Source organism: Histoplasma capsulatum, genomic scaffold, assembly GCF_000149585.1.
Source record: "Histoplasma capsulatum NAm1 scaffold_1 genomic scaffold, whole genome shotgun sequence".
In the NCBI taxonomy this organism is placed as follows: domain Eukaryota; kingdom Fungi; phylum Ascomycota; class Eurotiomycetes; order Onygenales; family Ajellomycetaceae; genus Histoplasma; species Histoplasma mississippiense.
Genome location: NW_001813982.1, coordinates 4912467 through 4928969, shown reverse-complemented (window position 1 = coordinate 4928969; position 16503 = coordinate 4912467). Strand labels below are relative to the sequence as shown.

Sequence of the window (16503 nt, the reverse complement as noted above, 5' to 3'; positions counted from 1 at the left end):
CCCACTATCTCATCTTTTTGAGGTGACGGGTGTTCTCAAACACTTAAAAACAAGTGCACAAACGCCCAACATCCCTACTCCGCCTATCATATATGCTACCTCCCTCCCTGCCCACCAAAACAACGTACAAAAGACAACCGGGCCTGACGCCCTCCCTGCCTGGCCCCAACTCCTCAGCCTGCCCAAAAACACACCTCGCTCACCCTCGCTAGCCTCTAGGCTTCCCAGACTATTCAAGCCTGTGACCACTGTGGCACTGGTGACTGCCAGCAGGCATCCGGCGCCGTATAGACCTGATACGGTAGAGACACGCGATAAGATGAAGAAAGAGAGAGCGCAGGCAGTGACGCCAATGCGGACGGTTAGTAGTGGGGGAAGGCGGCGAACTAACGTGGATTGGAGGAGGGAGGCGAGGAGGCCCATGACGGAGAGGAGACGACCATTTTGGGCAGAAGGGGAATCAAAAGACTTCGTGGATGCGTAGAGAGTGGTAGTTAAGAAAGGAAGTGAGAATTCAAGGCCGGAGAAAGGGAGGAGGAAGAGGAAGTGGGTTAGGTTTAGGAGGATTGGGGGGTTGGTGTAGTTTTTTGGCGTTGCCGTGACTTTGATAGTAGTAGATGGTTTCTGCTTCGCTTTTAGATTATGCTCGTCCAATTTGTCACCAACAGGAGTCGCAACAGCTGGAGTAGAGGCAGAAGAATGTACATCCTTCCGAATTTTCGCAAATCGCGGATGCGTTTCCGGCAGACAGAAGTATAGATAGACCGTCTCCACTACAATAAGGAGTAACGAGCAGCCCGCCGCAGTCGCGAACGGATTTTCTGTCACGGTGGTAATCCCCGCCAACGCGGCTCCCATCGCCGGCCCAAACGTAAATGCAACACTAAAACACACGCCCACAAGTGCCATTGTCGCGCCCCTCTGTCCCTCGTCGCTGATATCCGTCCGCAAATAGCCATTAGCAATCCCGCGCTTTCCCCTTCATTGAAGACCTCCGGATTATCGACCACCCAGGAACGTCCGTAAAGTCCCGTCGCAGCTAGCCCCCAGGCGCGACAACTGGGGATGTTACCCCCCCATAGAGCAAAGGGAGAGCCGGTGCGTCGTCCCAGGGCTGTCAGATAGGCGGCCGATGAAGGGGGGCCGCAATGGCTTGGAGGAGGGAGAAGAGAGAACCCAAGGCTCCGCCGAGGGAGGGACGATGTCGTAGCGCGAGTTGATGGGACGAGCAAAGGAATTTTTGTACGCATTTAGGTAATGCAGGATACGATGGAGAAGGGAGGTTGGTGAAGGGTCGCGGTTCAAGTAGAAGGTTAGGAGAGAGGGGAAGAGGGGGAGGATGAAAGTGAAGGAGACCTGGAGAAGAAGTCTTCGGTGTTAAGGTCTGCTTTTGCGGCTGACTGAGGTGAAGGATCCTAGGGAAAGATTTGGAAATCCACGTACCAAGTCAAGGAGGAGGGATATAAAGAGGACTTTAAGGATCTGTTTGCGCCGTGATGGGCTGACGGTGGTTGTCCCCATAGTTGGAAATAATCCCACCACAACCAAGGACAAGCGGAAGGAATTAGAGGAAGGATTTCAGGACATCCTACGAAAAAAAAGTTAAAGTAAAAAGATACAGATAATTGACGAGCTCCTAAAGAATGACGCCTCGAACGGCTGGAGAAAAGGAGAAGATGCAGCTTGTAGGAAGTGAATTGGCAGCAGAAGCAGGGATGTTGGCGGAAGAAGCAACACGGAGCTTGGGTTTTGGATGTCGCAGGCACGTGGTGGAGGACAGCCCTAATTGGTTTCACCATGCTACATTACTCGTAGTTTGAGTCTCATAACTACTCCGTATGCATATTACAATGGCGCAGGTTGCACGGAGTAAATAAGAGCCTGTTTTTTGCAATGCTTTACGGGCGTATGGAACTCGTGAAAGACCCCGAGTCAAACTCGCATTATCATCTTCTTACTATAACAACCAATATCAACCCCGGTTTGCAACCCATATGCTCCGAGCCTGCACTAATTCAGCGACAAAAGCGAAAAAAGAAGACATAGAATCTGCCAAAATCTCCCTCACGTAGAAGGAAGCAGAGAAGGCGGAAAGTCTGCCAGGTAGTAAGTAGTATGCCAAATTCGCCAAATTCCAAATTCCAGATGCGACAAACAGAAGCACCGGCAGGAATCAAAACCAAACCGTCGCCCCACCATCCCATTCGCAGCATTGTGCACTCGTGGGAAAGGAAACATGAGGCAAAGTAAAACCTTTGCAGAGGGGTTTTAAATACCCATCACTACGCGGCACCTGTCGCTAAATTCGTCTCACAACACAAACACACTCTCTTGCTTTCGTGAGGTTCTGGGAGGTAAAAAAAAAGCTCAAGCACAAAAAAGGAGGAGAGGATAAAACTACAGTAAAGGGTGGGGTCAGATGGGAAAATGATATAGGCAAGACGACGAAAAGAGGATAAGTCAACTGCTAGCATGTAACGCTGGAGATACATGGGGCACCTCTTCTTTTCCAAGACAAAAATAAGAACGGGAGGGTATGGGAAATTGAAGGAGAAAAATGTAAAAGCAAAACAAAACACACAAAAGAAAAGAAAAGAAAAGAATAAGAGGCAAGACCCATGAATACCTAATGCACGCTTGGAAAGGGACCAAAATCAAAGGAAAAAGTTTCAGTGAGAATAAATCGCAAGCGCTGTGGATTTGTTTTAGTTTTTAAATTTCCTCTTTGCTGCTGATAAAGCCATTGAAGAATACTAGAAGCGTAGATAGCTAGGGGAGTGGTAAATATCAGAGATTTAAAGGCGGAGGGTGCTTCTTTTTTTTCCTTTCCTTCCCTGTTCTTTTTCTTATTTATTTTATTTCATCGTCCGTCTTTCAGTTTCGTTTCGTCGTCTTCGTGAATGAAGTATCGGTTTAAGTAAGGTGTTTTAGTGTATGTGGGTGTGTGTGAGGTATGTTCTCTTTTGGCCTTTTTTGTGATGAGGGCGAGAGAAGAAATGACAATGACGAGGGGCGATAGTGGGATGGATACTAGAACCAAATTGAGCGCAAAAAGAGGTTGGACTTGGAGTTCGAGAGTTGGCTATATGGTAGAGAAATCGCAATGTGCAATGTACGTCAGAAGGGAGCAAGTGGAGAGAAAGGTTGAGGTACAAAGATGATCAAGCGGTCTGTTCGGAGTCCCGAGAGAGGAAGGGGTTGAGACCTCTTCTCTCGTGGCGGGTCCGGGGAGATACCTATGCTGTGTGCTCCGCAGGAGCTGGGGCAGCATGGGACTGTTGTGGAGGTCCCTGCGCGTTATTATACCCACCACGCCCGCCACGGCCACGGTATTCACCACCACGACCACGCCCGCGCCCGCGATAGTCACCGCGATCCCCACGGAATCCTCCACGACCCCGGAACCCCTCACCACGAGGCCCACCACGGCCACGGAAACCTCTACCACGTCCACTATTTTGCCTGGCGTGGTGGCTGACGACCGGTTTGAAACCGTCATTTGGCTCTGGAGAAGCTCCACCTGCGACAGAGGTTTGCACTGGAATATCTTCAGCCCAGCTACCAGAGGTGGGGAGTGTTGGATGCACACCTTGTGTTGCTGTTGTTGTTGATGTACCTTCTACATCAGCTTTCTCGATTTCGACCCATCCCTCAGCAGTGGTCGAAGCGGACATTTTCGATCCTTGATTATCCCACCTCAGTTGAGCTCTTGGGTTTGCCGTTTCGTTGTTAACAGCGGATTGGCTTGGGGCAGAAGAAATTTCATCTGGGTGTGGGGTTCCAGAAGTTGGGAATCCGTTGGTGGTAGGGGCTTGTTGAGCAGCTAAAGGAGGCTCCTGAAGTTCAGTTAGACTGGCATTGGCGATTGTAGGATCGGTCACGACATTGGTTCCGGCAGCAGAAGCAGATTCGGACGGCTGAGTCTCCTCAGTCCACGCTTCAGTAGCAGGGGGGATATATTCCAGAGAAGCTTGTTTGACCCTCGAGTCTATTCCCTCGCCGAATTAGAATAGTAATATACAACCAGTGATACTTCAACAGGGTTACTCACATGGGACGTCGAGAGGCTCCGCATCAACACTTGGAACAATGTCATCCGTGCCGTTGATCAGTTTAACCATAGCGCTGACTGCCTCCTCTGTTCCCCCATAGACCTGGAACAACGCGCCTTCAAAAGCTCTGCTATCACTTGAAGTTTCGTCTCCAGAGCGTCTCATGGCCGCAGCAGCGCGCAAAAATTGGCTGAGCACCAGCAATCTTTGTTCGAATTCCTTTTCAACAGACTCTAATATCTCTGCAGCCACCTTTTCTTTAAGGACTTTCAACTCATCTTTGTGGGCCTTTTCTATTTCGATTTTCTGGCTGGAGAGGCGGTCTTCATAATATTGCCCGTATTGCTTGTACTGATTTATTTGCTCCTCAATTTGGAATACGGCCGCTTGCAGGGAAGGCTTCTTTAAGACTTGGGCCTTTTGGTCCGCATTGATCTTTTTCTCTGCCACTAGTTCATCGAGAGACTTGTTCGGGTTTTCCGCAATGATATTATCAACTTTGGAAGTGGCATTCTAGGGTAGGATTCGAATTAGCAATGCAGCTAGCATATATGCAAAGCAGAAACGACATACCAATTTCTTGACAGCATTCCGATGGCTCCTGCATTGAGGTGTAATAGTTAGTGCTATGTTAAGAAAAGTTTTTCTTTGAGGTAGAATGCCAAAAAGTGTACTTGTGCAGATCCTTCAAAAAGCCGGGCTCATGGGCGCCAGCCACTCCATTTGGAGCAGATTCTGTCGTAGGGGTTGCGGGATTTGGGGGATCTGTCACAGCTCCGGAGACGGTGGAAGAGTTCTCGCCCTTGGCGCGCTTCTTCTTTGCTCCCTTAGCATCAGGTTGGGGAAGGGGATTAGTGACAGCGGCAGACATGGCTGGATGGGTACGGCGGTGTCGTGTGACAGGGAAGGAAAACTGAAAAAGTTTTCCCGCAGGCGCAAGATGGAAATAACAGAGTCGCGATACAACTCGTAGGGGATTATTTGGATCAGTAGGAATAACGAAACGAAGTTAGGTGGGGAGAGAATGAGTAGAGCTTGTAGGTGCCTTGCGTGTGGAGAAAAAGAAAGAGGTTTGCGTTGACTCTTTGGCCACTGGAAGAATGCGGCAGAATTTGCTCAGCGGTGTCAGCTCGATGTCAGCCAGCGTGCTGCCCGACGCGGGACATGCATAATTTATTTTTTTTGGTAGGTAGACACAATTAATTCATTCTGTTATATTTCTGTGTTCACAACAAAGCTGTATGAGGTTGACTTTCAAAGCTGCTATTTTACCCGCTCCATACAGCGGTACGCTGCAGAGGCGAAGAAATCGATTACAAATGGCACCGAGGGGCTTCAAAGATGACTGCTGTATATAAATACATAATAAGAAGACTGCAAACTGCAAAAACGCCAATTTCGCTCGGGGTATCATTTAAAAAGTAAAAGGAAACGGAAATTCCACGCTGCTCCATCCGTAAACAAGAGATCCCAACGCCATCGCCTTCTTCGCCCTCGCCAATTCAACGGGTAATGCTTCGGGAAAACGACGAAACCACGCCTCGGGTTCATTCACCCTTTGAATTTCCTCAGGGTACCCTGATAACCCAACGGTGACCGTTATATTAGACAGGTTTAATGCTTAAATATCTAAACTCGATAGGGATTCAGAACTCACCTCGGTTACCTTTCTGACGCTTCTGGCCGAGATAACTTTCTCCCCACCTCTCCTCGCCCGGATAGAGGCCTCGCGCATCAATCTGTTAAATAAAAGTCATTTCCTTGAGCGACAGTAATTATTCTGAATACCTGTCGAGAAGGAAAATGCGGACGGGGGTCAATTCCTACTCTTGCATGAATAGCATATAGTCCAGGAATATCTGGTAAATCAATGTCAACGACAACATTAGCTAAGGGCATCCAACGACAGATCTGTAGCAAAACATAGGTATTATAATTGAGGCGCACCAAGATATCAGCGTTTTTGGATATATTGCGCTTCGAATGGGCTTTCACGATGCGCTTGACTGTTGCCCGCGGATACAATTTGGGAGTGACCACCATTGTTGTCAGCCTGAAAAGGAACAGACGCAGTGACAACAACAATTGAAATTCCTCGTGTAATAACTCTAGATATTGGATATGCTGCGCATCCAGAAGTCGTATTAAAAGAAATCTTGCCTTGCAATTGTCGATGTGATGGCAAGGAAATTAATGACTACGAGTACGAGTAATGAATGAACTTGCTCGATGGTTTTTTTGTTTACACCTTGCCAAGACATTATTATCACATGATGAGGCTCGATGATGTGACGTCATCACGGATAAAATATAGTACGGGTTACTTTGAGAGGGAATGCCCAGATGCTGGCCTCTTATTGGCTGGCCAGCATTGCCCAATCAGGAAATCTGAACCAGCCCCAGTTTCGATAGAAAACATCAGCCTTAGAACGACAACAACTGCCTCGGTCTTTGGGGTGTATGACGGTATATATATAGACTTGCTGGGGACTGTCTGTGTAACTGTTTTGAGCAGCTCGTTCAGCCACCCACTCTTCCACGTTCTTGAACCACATCCCAACGCCTTCCGTTACCTCGGCGCTGCAACCATGCGTTTCGGCCTTACTCTCAGAAAATCCATCTATCCACCTTGGAAGGACCATTACATTGACTACAAAAAGCTGAAGCTGCTGTTGCGTGAACACGAAACCAGGGACGACTCGCAGGATGGGAGTGATGATGAAAGCCCCGAATGGACGGACCAAGATGAAGAGACTTTTGTGCAGGAGTTGATCAATGTTCAGCTCGATAAGGTCAATGCCTTCCAGGTCAACACCTATAAGCAGCTGCGGGATCGGACCTCAGACTGCGAGGCCAAGTTAGAGCCTTTGGTTGTCAAAGATGATGGTTCCTATCAGCTGAAGGATGCGGATCAGAGGAGACAGACGGCTGAGAGTGCCATGAAGGATCTAGACACGATTACCGAGGAACTTAGCGAATTGGAAAAGTACAGTCGTATCAATTTCACTGGATTTCTAAAAGCTGCGAAAAAACATGATCGGAAACGAGGTACGCGCTACAAGGTAAGGCCCCTGCTTCAGGTGCGCTTGTCCCAGCTGCCGTTTAATTCAGAGGATTATTCCCCCCTTCTCTACCGTCTGTCGACTATGTACTCCTTCATCCATCAGAATCTGGGACAACGTGGCTCTAGACAGCCTACCGATGGAGGTCCCACTGTGGATACGCATCTGGGACAGGATGCATATACCTCGCATAAATTTTGGGTGCACATGGACAATGTTCTGGAAGTGAAAACGTACATTCTACGCCGCTTGCCCGTGTTAGTTTACAACCCCAGTGTGTCTGCCAGGGACCTCCAAATGACCCATAAGGATCCAACAATTACCTCTCTATATTTTGATAGCCCTAAGTTCGAACTGTATAACCAAAAGGTTGCCAAAACACCGGGGGCCAGTTCTTTGCGTCTTCGCTGGACTGGCCAATTAAGAGATCGGCCAGAGATTTTCTTGGAGAAAAAAGCCATGAGCGATGGGGATAGCAGCAAGGAAGTCAGAGTCCGCATTAAGGAGAAGCATATTGAATCGTTCTTAAAGGGAGAGTACAAAATGGAAAAAATCATCAACAGGATGGAAAGCCGTGATGTTCCCGTTTCAGACAATGCGGAGGCTCTGAGGAGGGATGTTGAAGAAATCCAATCATTTATTCGAGAGAAGAGGCTCGAGCCCGTTCTCCGAGCTACTTTTACCCGAACGGCATTCCAGATTCCGGGCGATGATAAACTTAGGATATCCCTCGACACCGACTTGGCTCTTATCAGGGAGGATTCGCTGGATTTGGAACGCCCTTGCCGAGATCCCGATAATTGGCATCGGACAGATATTGATGATAGAGAGTTGGAGTTTCCATTTTCAGAAATCCGCTCGGGTGAAATCTCTCGATTCCCTTACGCCCTCCTAGAAATCAAAGTACGAGGCGGCAACCTACGTAGGGCAAATAGGGAATGGCTGCTTGATTTGATGTCATCTCACCTCGTCAAGGACGCTCCTCGATTCTCCAAATTTGTACACGGCGTGGCAGAACTTTTTGAAGATTATGTTAACAGCTTCCCTTTTTGGTTGAGCGAGCTGGAGACAGACATCCGTCGGGACCCTGAAACCGCCTTTCAGGAGGAGCAGGAAAGAATTGCAAAACAAGCAGAAGACGAACTTGCAGTAGGAAGCTTCCTGGGAACTGGAGCTCGTTATAGCCCCTCTACCAGGCCCATGATCGGCTCTCCAGTACACAGAGTATTTTCTGTCGAATCTCCCCCCGCGGAAAGCTCTCGGTTAATCGACAGCATCCGACCCCTCTCCTCTGGATCGGAACCAATTCCCATCCAAAAACCTCGAAAACCATCCACCCCCCCTTCACTGCCACCCTCGCGCCCCTCAGGCCTACTCTCCTTCATCCCACTCACCATGTCCCGGTACGCCACCGCGCACAGGCAGCCCTCCTCATCTCCCTTACCACCAGGCGTCCGCGCGCCACGAACGTGGCTCAAGGACTCCGGCCCCGTCCGCGTCGAAGCAAAAGTGTGGCTTGCCAACCAGCGCACCTTCATAAAATGGCAGCACATATGCGTATTGCTTGCTACCCTTTCATTGGGTCTGTATAATGCCGCTTCTGTAGAAAATACAATCGCTCGTTCGCTAGCGATTGTGTACACGTGCTTCGCCATTTTTGCGGGCGGCTGGGGTTGGTGGATGTACGTGACGCGGGCGCGGTGGATTCGGGAGCGCAGTGGGCGGGATTTCGATAATGTCGTTGGACCGATGGTTGTTTGTCTGGGTTTGGCTGTAGCCCTTGCGTTGAACTTTTGGTTTAAGGTATGTTTTCATCGAAATATATATATATATTTTTCTTTGGATTATTAATTAACCATATTCAATCACAGTACAACGCGAAAGTATGGAATGAGGATGAACCTATTTCTTCTAAAGGCTCCGCTACTTCCCCGGGAAACGTTACTACACAGGATGTAGAGGATGCTTGGATGCTCGTTAACCAAGCTGCCGCTGCAGCAGGTCGAAAAGGCTTATGAAACATGTTTTCATGAACTTGGGTAGTATTGAGATTGGGCGCCGTAGGCCGGAGTAAATATGTATGAAATGTACCGCAGAGCTTGGTGGAAATTGGCCTAAATATGGAACTGGAGATCAACTGGGTAGATGAATCGATAATCGTTTGTATGGTCTGTATATGCTTGGGTGATGTACGGAAAGTACTGTATGGTAAATAGTTACAATGACTGTATGTATAGGGAAAACGAAAAAAAAAAAAAAAAAAAAAAAAAAGATATATATATATGGAATGGTGAGATGTGGAATGATATTTTCCTTTTCCTTTTCTTTTCTTTTCTCCCTTGAATGATTCATTCTTAAGCCATTTCATGCAGATGTGTTGAATTCATTTTATAATCTCCTTTGAATCTGCATTTCTATCTAAAGTGAGAGGAGAAGACAAAGCTTTTGCATTGATTCATTTGATATGCGCGCACGTTGCTGAGGAGCAGTATACATTAGTATAAGAATGAGACGAGATGGGAAAAGCATTCTTATAACAATCATCAATGACCAAAATAGAAGAGGAAAGCCTCTTGCTCTTAGGGGTGGGGAAACATTCTAGAGCAGTAAGGAACTGTTGAGAAAATGAAATAGTTATTGGGAAACAGAGAAAAGAAATCAAGAAGGGGGAAATACATTATTAGGTGCATGATGCGATTGGTGGATATCAGCAAATATCGAAAACAATAGTGAAATAGTATAGAACACACATACACACACACCTTTGTATAATTGAAGATAGAACCGATGGTGGTGAAAGGTTAAAAAGGCCCGCATTTAAAAGGCAAATAAATGGACGCCCAGAAGCCAGAAAAGCGTAAACTTGAACACCGAGCACCAAGCGAAAGAACGAAGTAACTAATTGAACAACGGAAAAGAAAAAGAAAAACAAAGACAAGAACAGACTATAGCCCGTGATCGCTAGCTACCTTCGCCGTCTCAAATTGCCAACCCGAAACCAGACTGAAAGCTGATGCAGTAATAGTAGTCTCTCGTCGCGTTGCATGCCATATACATTAGGGAATTGCATAAATAGGTAAGCAAATAGAGAATGAAATAAGAAGACACCCCACCTGAGAAATAAAATTAAAATTGAGAAATCAATAAAACATGGTGATAATCAAACGGAACCAAACTCAATCACCGTGATTCAGATAAAAAGAAGCCCTGCAAGACCTCGCATAGAAAGCGGAAAAACGAAGAGGAGAAGAAGGAGAGCAGAGACGGAGAATATGATGAAAAAAAGAGTTGAGTTGAGAAGGTGCGGGGTTGGAAGACAGAGTCGAAGCCGGCCTCCCTTCAGAAAACCAATAAAAATACATTCCCCTTTTTCTCTGCTCCGTAGCGGCGAGCCGATTGTTCGCTTGCTCCATTGGAGTAAAGGAGAAAATATAGATCAAAAGACAGACACTTAAAAGGTATGAGGGTGCGTCATCTGACTTGTTTCTCTCTGCGCCGACGTACCGAACAACGGGAATTGACGATGAAAATGCACAGCCCAGGAACCGGAATCTTTCCATTTTTGTAAAAAAAAAGGACAATCTTTAAAAAGCGCAAATTTACCATGCAAATTTGGATGAATAAAGTCATGTTCCGTGTGAATCCATCGGTCCAGCCGTAAAATGGTACATCAGAATGGACTAAAAGGGGAAATATGAGAGTTGGGAGTTTTGCGGTCGAATGGTGCCTGAACTTGAGATCCGGTGGGTGAGACGAAGGGACGGATAGCCTCTTTATACGAACGTAAGGCAAAAGGAACCCTGGAAATATAGGAGAAGCGCCAGGCCGGTTAATAATAAGATGCCTGCCGTAACTCATAGTTGGGCATGAAGTCGAACCAGTCTGTACTTGGATTGTATCTGTATGCCTTGAACTCTACGCCATATGGTTTCTAAAGAGTGGTTGGAGTTATTTTCCCAGTGGCTTAAGAATAAAAAAAGGGAGAAAAAATCAAAAACATACCGGTTCAAGCATATATAAAACACCCAACGGAACATCCAAATCGGCTAATTCCTCCCTCTTTAGTCCTCGGAAATACGCTAGCAGCACACGAGCAACAGACCGGTGGCTGACAAGCAGCACGCTATCCGTCATCCGCTCAACTTCCACAATCACTGCCTTCAGCCGGTTGATGATGTCCAGATAACCCTCTCCCCCAGGACCGGGGTAGCGATAATGTAGTTTTTGGCGCTTGCGGTTTGCATATTCCTCAGGAAACTGCTTACGGATTTCGTCATAGGTCAAGCCTTCCATCTTACCCGCGTTCAGTTCGTCGAGCATGCGCATCTGTTTGACGTCATATTCCTCGTCGTCAAAATATTGGACCGTTTGGACCGAGCGGGTAAGCATGGATGACCAGACGCAGAAATTGCGTGGCTCAGCGTTCTGCGCGGCATATTGCGGGTTGGGAGGCGTGCTGTCACCAGGGCGCGGGGGAAAATGAGTTGAGAGCGCCTTTGACTTTTGGTATTGTTCCCAGAGCTTGCGTTGCTCGCCGATGAATTTTGTCAGAGCTTTTGCGAAGCGAACGCCATTTTCGCTGAGTGGGGAATCGCCCCCGATTCTGCCGGCAACGTTATCCAGACTTTCGCCATGGCGGCAGATCCATATCTGTCGCGGGGACAAGTTGAAGTTCAGGAGGTAATACATGACTTGAGACGACAGGAAGCCGTTGACCTGATGTGCGATCACTTTGCGGCTGACATCTATTGTCTGCACGTAGGGCATGTTGTGTTTCTCTTCGTACTCCCCCAGCGCTACGTACGATTTCTCGTACAGAGCGACACGCTTTTTGAAGTCCTCTAGGGCAAGGGTGGGATCCTGGTCCCTGTAATCAGGCCCCGAAAGTTTCAGTCGCATATTTGATTCCAAGAGCTCCTTGTCAAGGCATTGACTTTCTAGGAATAGCACATTGAGTTCCGGCCCCGCTCGTGCGCGCACATGGTCCATGATTGCCTTGCGGCGCTTCAGTGTACTGTTTGTAGCATCCAGAATACCAATACTCCCGCCTTGTTCAAGAATATAGTCCAAAAGTTCGTCCAAAGTCAGCAGCGCTACCTGTTCTCTCAACTGAACAGCCCGTTCGTTGGCCGGGTCAAAAAACTGCGCAGACTGGTCTATAGATCCACCTCTCGTAGATTTCATAGGACTAGTTACAGATGTCCGAGATAGGGAAGTTGAAGATATGTTTGCCGACGCCGGTATAGATTTTGGGGATAAATAGGGCATATCACTCATGGGGCTAGGATCGCGCGTGATTATATCCTCGGGCGTTGGCGGCTCGACTGCGGTACCATTCAAAAGAATAGCCGCTGGGGGCAGAATCTCATGTTCGTTATCAATTTTAGCTGAACCGCCACCACCGATGCTGAGCTCACGCACAGAATCCCTCAACTCATCCTCGAAGATAGAATTCCGGCCCGCGGAGGGCACAGAACCCCCTGCCGCAACCCGTCGACGTTCGCCTACGTTGAAAATCTTGGTATCGTGTTGCATCCAGTTCAGGTAGCGGGCTAGTTTTTTGGTAATGTAGCTCTTGCCACGTGCTGGCAAGCCCACCATGACGATAACCAGCTTGGAGCCGACATCTCGCTGTGCAATACGTCCATCGGGAGAGACTTTAGATCTGGTCAGTCCCGGAATATCGAGGGTGGTGGCGCGATGTTTGCCAGGAGTTGAAGCGCCCGAGGAGTGAGAGCGAGCACCACTATATTCAGGGCAAACGGGGATCACTGTCAGCTTTATTTTCGGTTTCCACAGTAAATGTTTATTGTGTAAGGGGTACGACAAGGAAATAGGCATGTGGGACTGGAGAGAAGCATCGGGTGCAAAGGCAGCTAGAAAACTGAATTGCAGGGGCCGGGGTTTCGCGGAAGAGCCAAGTCCAAAACCTATATATAAGGGGACAGGGCACCCTGCTCCCGAGCTGGATGAAACAAACACATGAAGGGCAAACGAAAACAAATTTCGGCAACTGACATTTGTGGAGAGGGAGGTGCGGTTGAAAGCGGAGTGTCTGTAAGAGCCTTCCCGACGCCGTCTCGGCTCGCTAGTGAGGGCGAGTGGGTCGCGGCAAGGTTGCGGTGGTGATGGTGGTGATGGTGATGCTCAGGCGCCAGGGCTCTCCCGACGACAGTCTTGGACGGCGGCATCAAGCTCGGATCAGGACTGTGAGGCATATTGCTATGGCTGTGGTGCCCGTTAACAGCGAGGTGGTGAACCATCTGTAAGCTTGTCTGTGCTGTTGTCCAGAAGACGTTGGGGATAGGAGTAAAAAGGCGGACTTGGCGATGATGACTCGTTGGATGACTGGAATGGCGTCATAGCCGGTACATGATGTTGCACCTGTTTCCCAAGCAAAACACAGGTACCCACAATGTGATGCGCCACCCAAGATCGAGCAACTACAAGTTTGAATATTCAGCAAAAAAAGTTCAACTCTATATCGCTAACATTTGTTTAAGCTCTCCTTGCTAGCTTGGAAACTCAAAACACTGGCATTGGCCTAGTCTATTGTGACAAACTCATTATGGCTGTCGGAGGCAATTTGCCTATCAATTAATTCAATCTCCTCCGCACCATCAGACTTAATATCATCTCGGGGGTATGGGCTTTTACGATTCTCTGCTCTTCCGTACTTAATCCTGATATGGAAATCCCAGTAGGCCATCCCTTGCCCCCTTGGCCCCCCGTCCAAGCCAACGATTTTACTCCCAAACTTGGGCAAATTTCCGTGATCGTTACTTTCATGCTCGTACTTCTACCTATCCATAATGCTTCCAACTCCCAATAAATCTCAGCGAGGAAGACGCGTGAAGTAGCCAACGCTTTGGAATCTCTAAATTTAAGGAGTTGACGGGTCTAAGCCAGTGATATCGTGGAGGCCCCGAACGTGGACGAGCGGTGCCCTGGACGTATCGGGAGCAGCTCTCAGTTGTCCAGACATGGGAGAGAGAGAAAGAGGAATAACTGTGCAACGTGGGACCGAAGATACCTATAATAAGGTCGCGGACGGAGCATTGTATGCTCGCGTCTGGAGAGAGTATGACGCATCGTAGTATCAAGATCCAAGTGCTTCAAAGCCACCACGATCGCGTTGCGAGCTGTTTCCAAACTAATGTCCTTTTAGAGGTATGGTCGGGCGATTCCTTCGAATGAAAAGCTGTTACAGTCATGTTCTTTTCATATCCGATGTCCCTCTTGACAGCGAGTAGCGTAGCACTCATAAGACAGTTGTAGGGTATGAATGAAAATAATATCCCATATCCTGAACCGTAATACCTCACCGCATTCCTCCACATCCACGCATATTTCCGCCTGCATACCAACCTTTTCACATCTTGAGTGTCAACGTCAGCGCCAACAAACATGCATACGCTGCGATACTCAACGCCGTCAAGACAACCACCACGTTTCCACTCGTCCGAAACTTACGCCTCCTCAAACCATCGGCATCCGCTTCATTGAAGAACTGCCTGTTGCTCTGCTGGCGCTGGAAGAGGCCAATGGTCAACACGCCAGCACCGTAGACGGCAAATAGCGCACCGATGCTGTAGAACTCGGAAGTAAAGATCTTGAGAATGATGAGGGCGAATGAGAATTGCGAGAGGGAGGTACGAATGTAGGCGCCCTCGAAGGTTCGTTGAGCAGCGCGGACTTCGATTAATTCAGCTGGTGTAAGAACCACGGAGCGAGCACGGTGGAGGCCGAGGCGGTAACGGTCTGCGGCACGGCGCTGTAAAGAGCTATCTTAGTTAAATGGAAAAAGAGGGATATTTCGTATAGGCAGAGAGGGTATCACAACGAACCTCGAACATGATGGGTATATTCCGGCAGTGAGTATATTACTTGGCCGGTAGAGTTGCTTTGAACGTCGAAGTTCGCAGTTCGGAGTAGGATGTCACATGGACATGATTAGTAAGTAGTTACTAGTACTTGCGCTGCGAGCAAAGCACTGAAATGCATACCGACAGTTCGATTGCTCGATGCTCGATGTGTGTATGGATTGACGAATATCCCTGTGTGCAGCTGTGATGTTTGTTTAGTGTACCCTCTTTTTCTTTTTCTTTTCTTTTTTCTTTTTTTTATTTTTTTGGTTAACTGGCTGCTTGGTTTCTTCCACTCAACGAGCAGTTCGGTTAAGATTTAACCATCTCCAGTTAAGCTTTTAACTAAAGCACCCGCGTTCATCATCGCTTTTAGCCGATTCCTTGCCCAATCGCTAACCTTGGTTAACCCTGTAACAGCCGACGCGGCGATCTCCCGGCGGCTCCAGCCCAGGTTGCCGCCGCCAGCTCTTGTATCTATATATACATATATGTATCAAGTATTTGCGACAACTCAACGTCTTCTCTTTCAATTGTCCCCACTGCTGTTTCCATTCATGATTCTCTGGTATTTAGTTTCTATTACTGGGCAGATTGTCAAGGTACACCACCATGGGGAACAAGGTCCTGGATGCTGCTGAAGGTAAGCATATTATTATTATCCAATCCATGTCGCCCGCGCTGAAATGGATGTTAACGGCGAGGTAGTGGCCAAGCATAACAGTGCAGACAGCTGCTGGGTCGTGCTGTACGGGAAAGTCTATGATGTTAGTACTTAGACTTTTCACTTTTACCATACGTCTACCTCATTAGATCCGTCCTCTGCCTTGCTTGCGATTTGATGTTTAGATGACAAGGTGTCGCAGATGATGCTATGTTTCCTAATGCTAATTAAAAGTCATGGTGACCGGAAAATTGTGATAGGTAACAGAATTTCTCCAAAAACATCCTGGCGGTGCCCAAATAATTCTCCAGCTCGCTGGTAAAGATGCGACGGATGAATTCGATCCTATCCACCCTTCCGGCACCCTGGAGGATAATCTTAAACCGGAAGCATTTCTGGGCACCATCAATCCGGATACGTTATCTAAGGCAACATCCCATGCTGAACCCGAGAGCAAGATCGAACTGACGCCCAATAAGGCCCCCTCCATGTCCTCGCTTTTAAATCTCGATGACATAGAAGCGGTGGCTAAGAAGCAAATCAGCAAGAAGGCCTGGGCATACTATTACTCTGCCGCAGACGATCTCATATCGAAATCGCTAAACAACACCGTCTACCGCTCCATCCTCCTCCGTCCACGGGTTTTCATCGACTGCACAAAATGCGACCTCTCCACCAACGTTCTTGGCCCATAAACTTGGATTGCCCATTTACGTTTGCCCAGCTGCTATGGCCCGCCTCGCACATCCGGCAGGAGAAGCAGGGATTGCCGCCGCCTGCTTCAAATTCGGCGCGATGCAACTGATCTCCAACAATGTCTTCTCATGACTCCGGAAGAAATCGTACAAAAACGCGACCGA

The 16503-nt window shown here is 48.1% G+C and overlaps 7 protein-coding genes across 7 annotated transcripts in view; 2 read left to right on the top strand and 5 right to left on the bottom strand.

Moving 5' to 3' along the window:
* Nucleotides 1-9: 9 nt before the first annotated feature.
* On the bottom strand, nt 10-1521 carry HCAG_01389 (conserved hypothetical protein; the record flags this gene model as incomplete). Its single annotated transcript, XM_001544292.1, has 3 exons — nt 10-934; nt 1073-1356; nt 1444-1521. 3 exons carry the CDS (start codon nt 1519-1521, stop codon nt 10-12), a joined length of 1287 nt encoding a protein of 428 aa, XP_001544342.1.
* A 1715-nt stretch (nt 1522-3236) lies between these two features.
* On the bottom strand, nt 3237-4923 carry HCAG_01388 (predicted protein; the record flags this gene model as incomplete). The annotated part of the gene is made up of 4 exons (XM_001544291.1): nt 3237-3988; nt 4052-4565; nt 4626-4653; nt 4727-4923. 4 exons carry the CDS (start codon nt 4921-4923, stop codon nt 3237-3239), a joined length of 1491 nt encoding a protein of 496 aa, XP_001544341.1.
* A 680-nt stretch (nt 4924-5603) lies between these two features.
* HCAG_01387 (predicted protein) lies at nt 5604-6095 on the bottom strand (the record flags this gene model as incomplete). The annotated part of the gene is made up of 4 exons (XM_001544290.1): nt 5604-5630; nt 5710-5791; nt 5880-5911; nt 6000-6095. 4 exons carry the CDS (start codon nt 6093-6095, stop codon nt 5604-5606), a joined length of 237 nt encoding a protein of 78 aa, XP_001544340.1.
* Nucleotides 6096-6640: 545 nt separating this feature from the next.
* On the top strand, nt 6641-9132 carry HCAG_01386 (conserved hypothetical protein; the record flags this gene model as incomplete). The annotated part of the gene is made up of 2 exons (XM_001544289.1): nt 6641-8917; nt 8986-9132. The coding sequence occupies 2 exons, from the start codon at nt 6641-6643 to the stop codon at nt 9130-9132; spliced, it is 2424 nt and encodes an 807-aa protein (XP_001544339.1).
* A 1811-nt stretch (nt 9133-10943) lies between these two features.
* HCAG_01385 (conserved hypothetical protein) lies at nt 10944-12955 on the bottom strand (the record flags this gene model as incomplete). Its single annotated transcript, XM_001544288.1, has 2 exons — nt 10944-11045; nt 11117-12955. 2 exons carry the CDS (start codon nt 12953-12955, stop codon nt 10944-10946), a joined length of 1941 nt encoding a protein of 646 aa, XP_001544338.1.
* Nucleotides 12956-14435: 1480 nt separating this feature from the next.
* On the bottom strand, nt 14436-14970 carry HCAG_01384 (conserved hypothetical protein; the record flags this gene model as incomplete). Its single annotated transcript, XM_001544287.1, has 3 exons — nt 14436-14482; nt 14588-14888; nt 14962-14970. 3 exons carry the CDS (start codon nt 14968-14970, stop codon nt 14436-14438), a joined length of 357 nt encoding a protein of 118 aa, XP_001544337.1.
* A 621-nt stretch (nt 14971-15591) lies between these two features.
* The window catches only part of HCAG_01383 (predicted protein), a gene marked incomplete at both ends in the record, with an annotated part of 1890 nt that continues 978 nt past the window's right edge, over nt 15592-16503 (top strand). The window contains 3 exons of the mRNA XM_001544286.1: nt 15592-15622; nt 15688-15746; nt 15904-16323. Of these exons, the coding sequence (XP_001544336.1) occupies nt 15592-15622; nt 15688-15746; nt 15904-16323 (510 nt within the window). The remainder of the gene's footprint in view (nt 15623-15687; nt 15747-15903; nt 16324-16503) is intronic.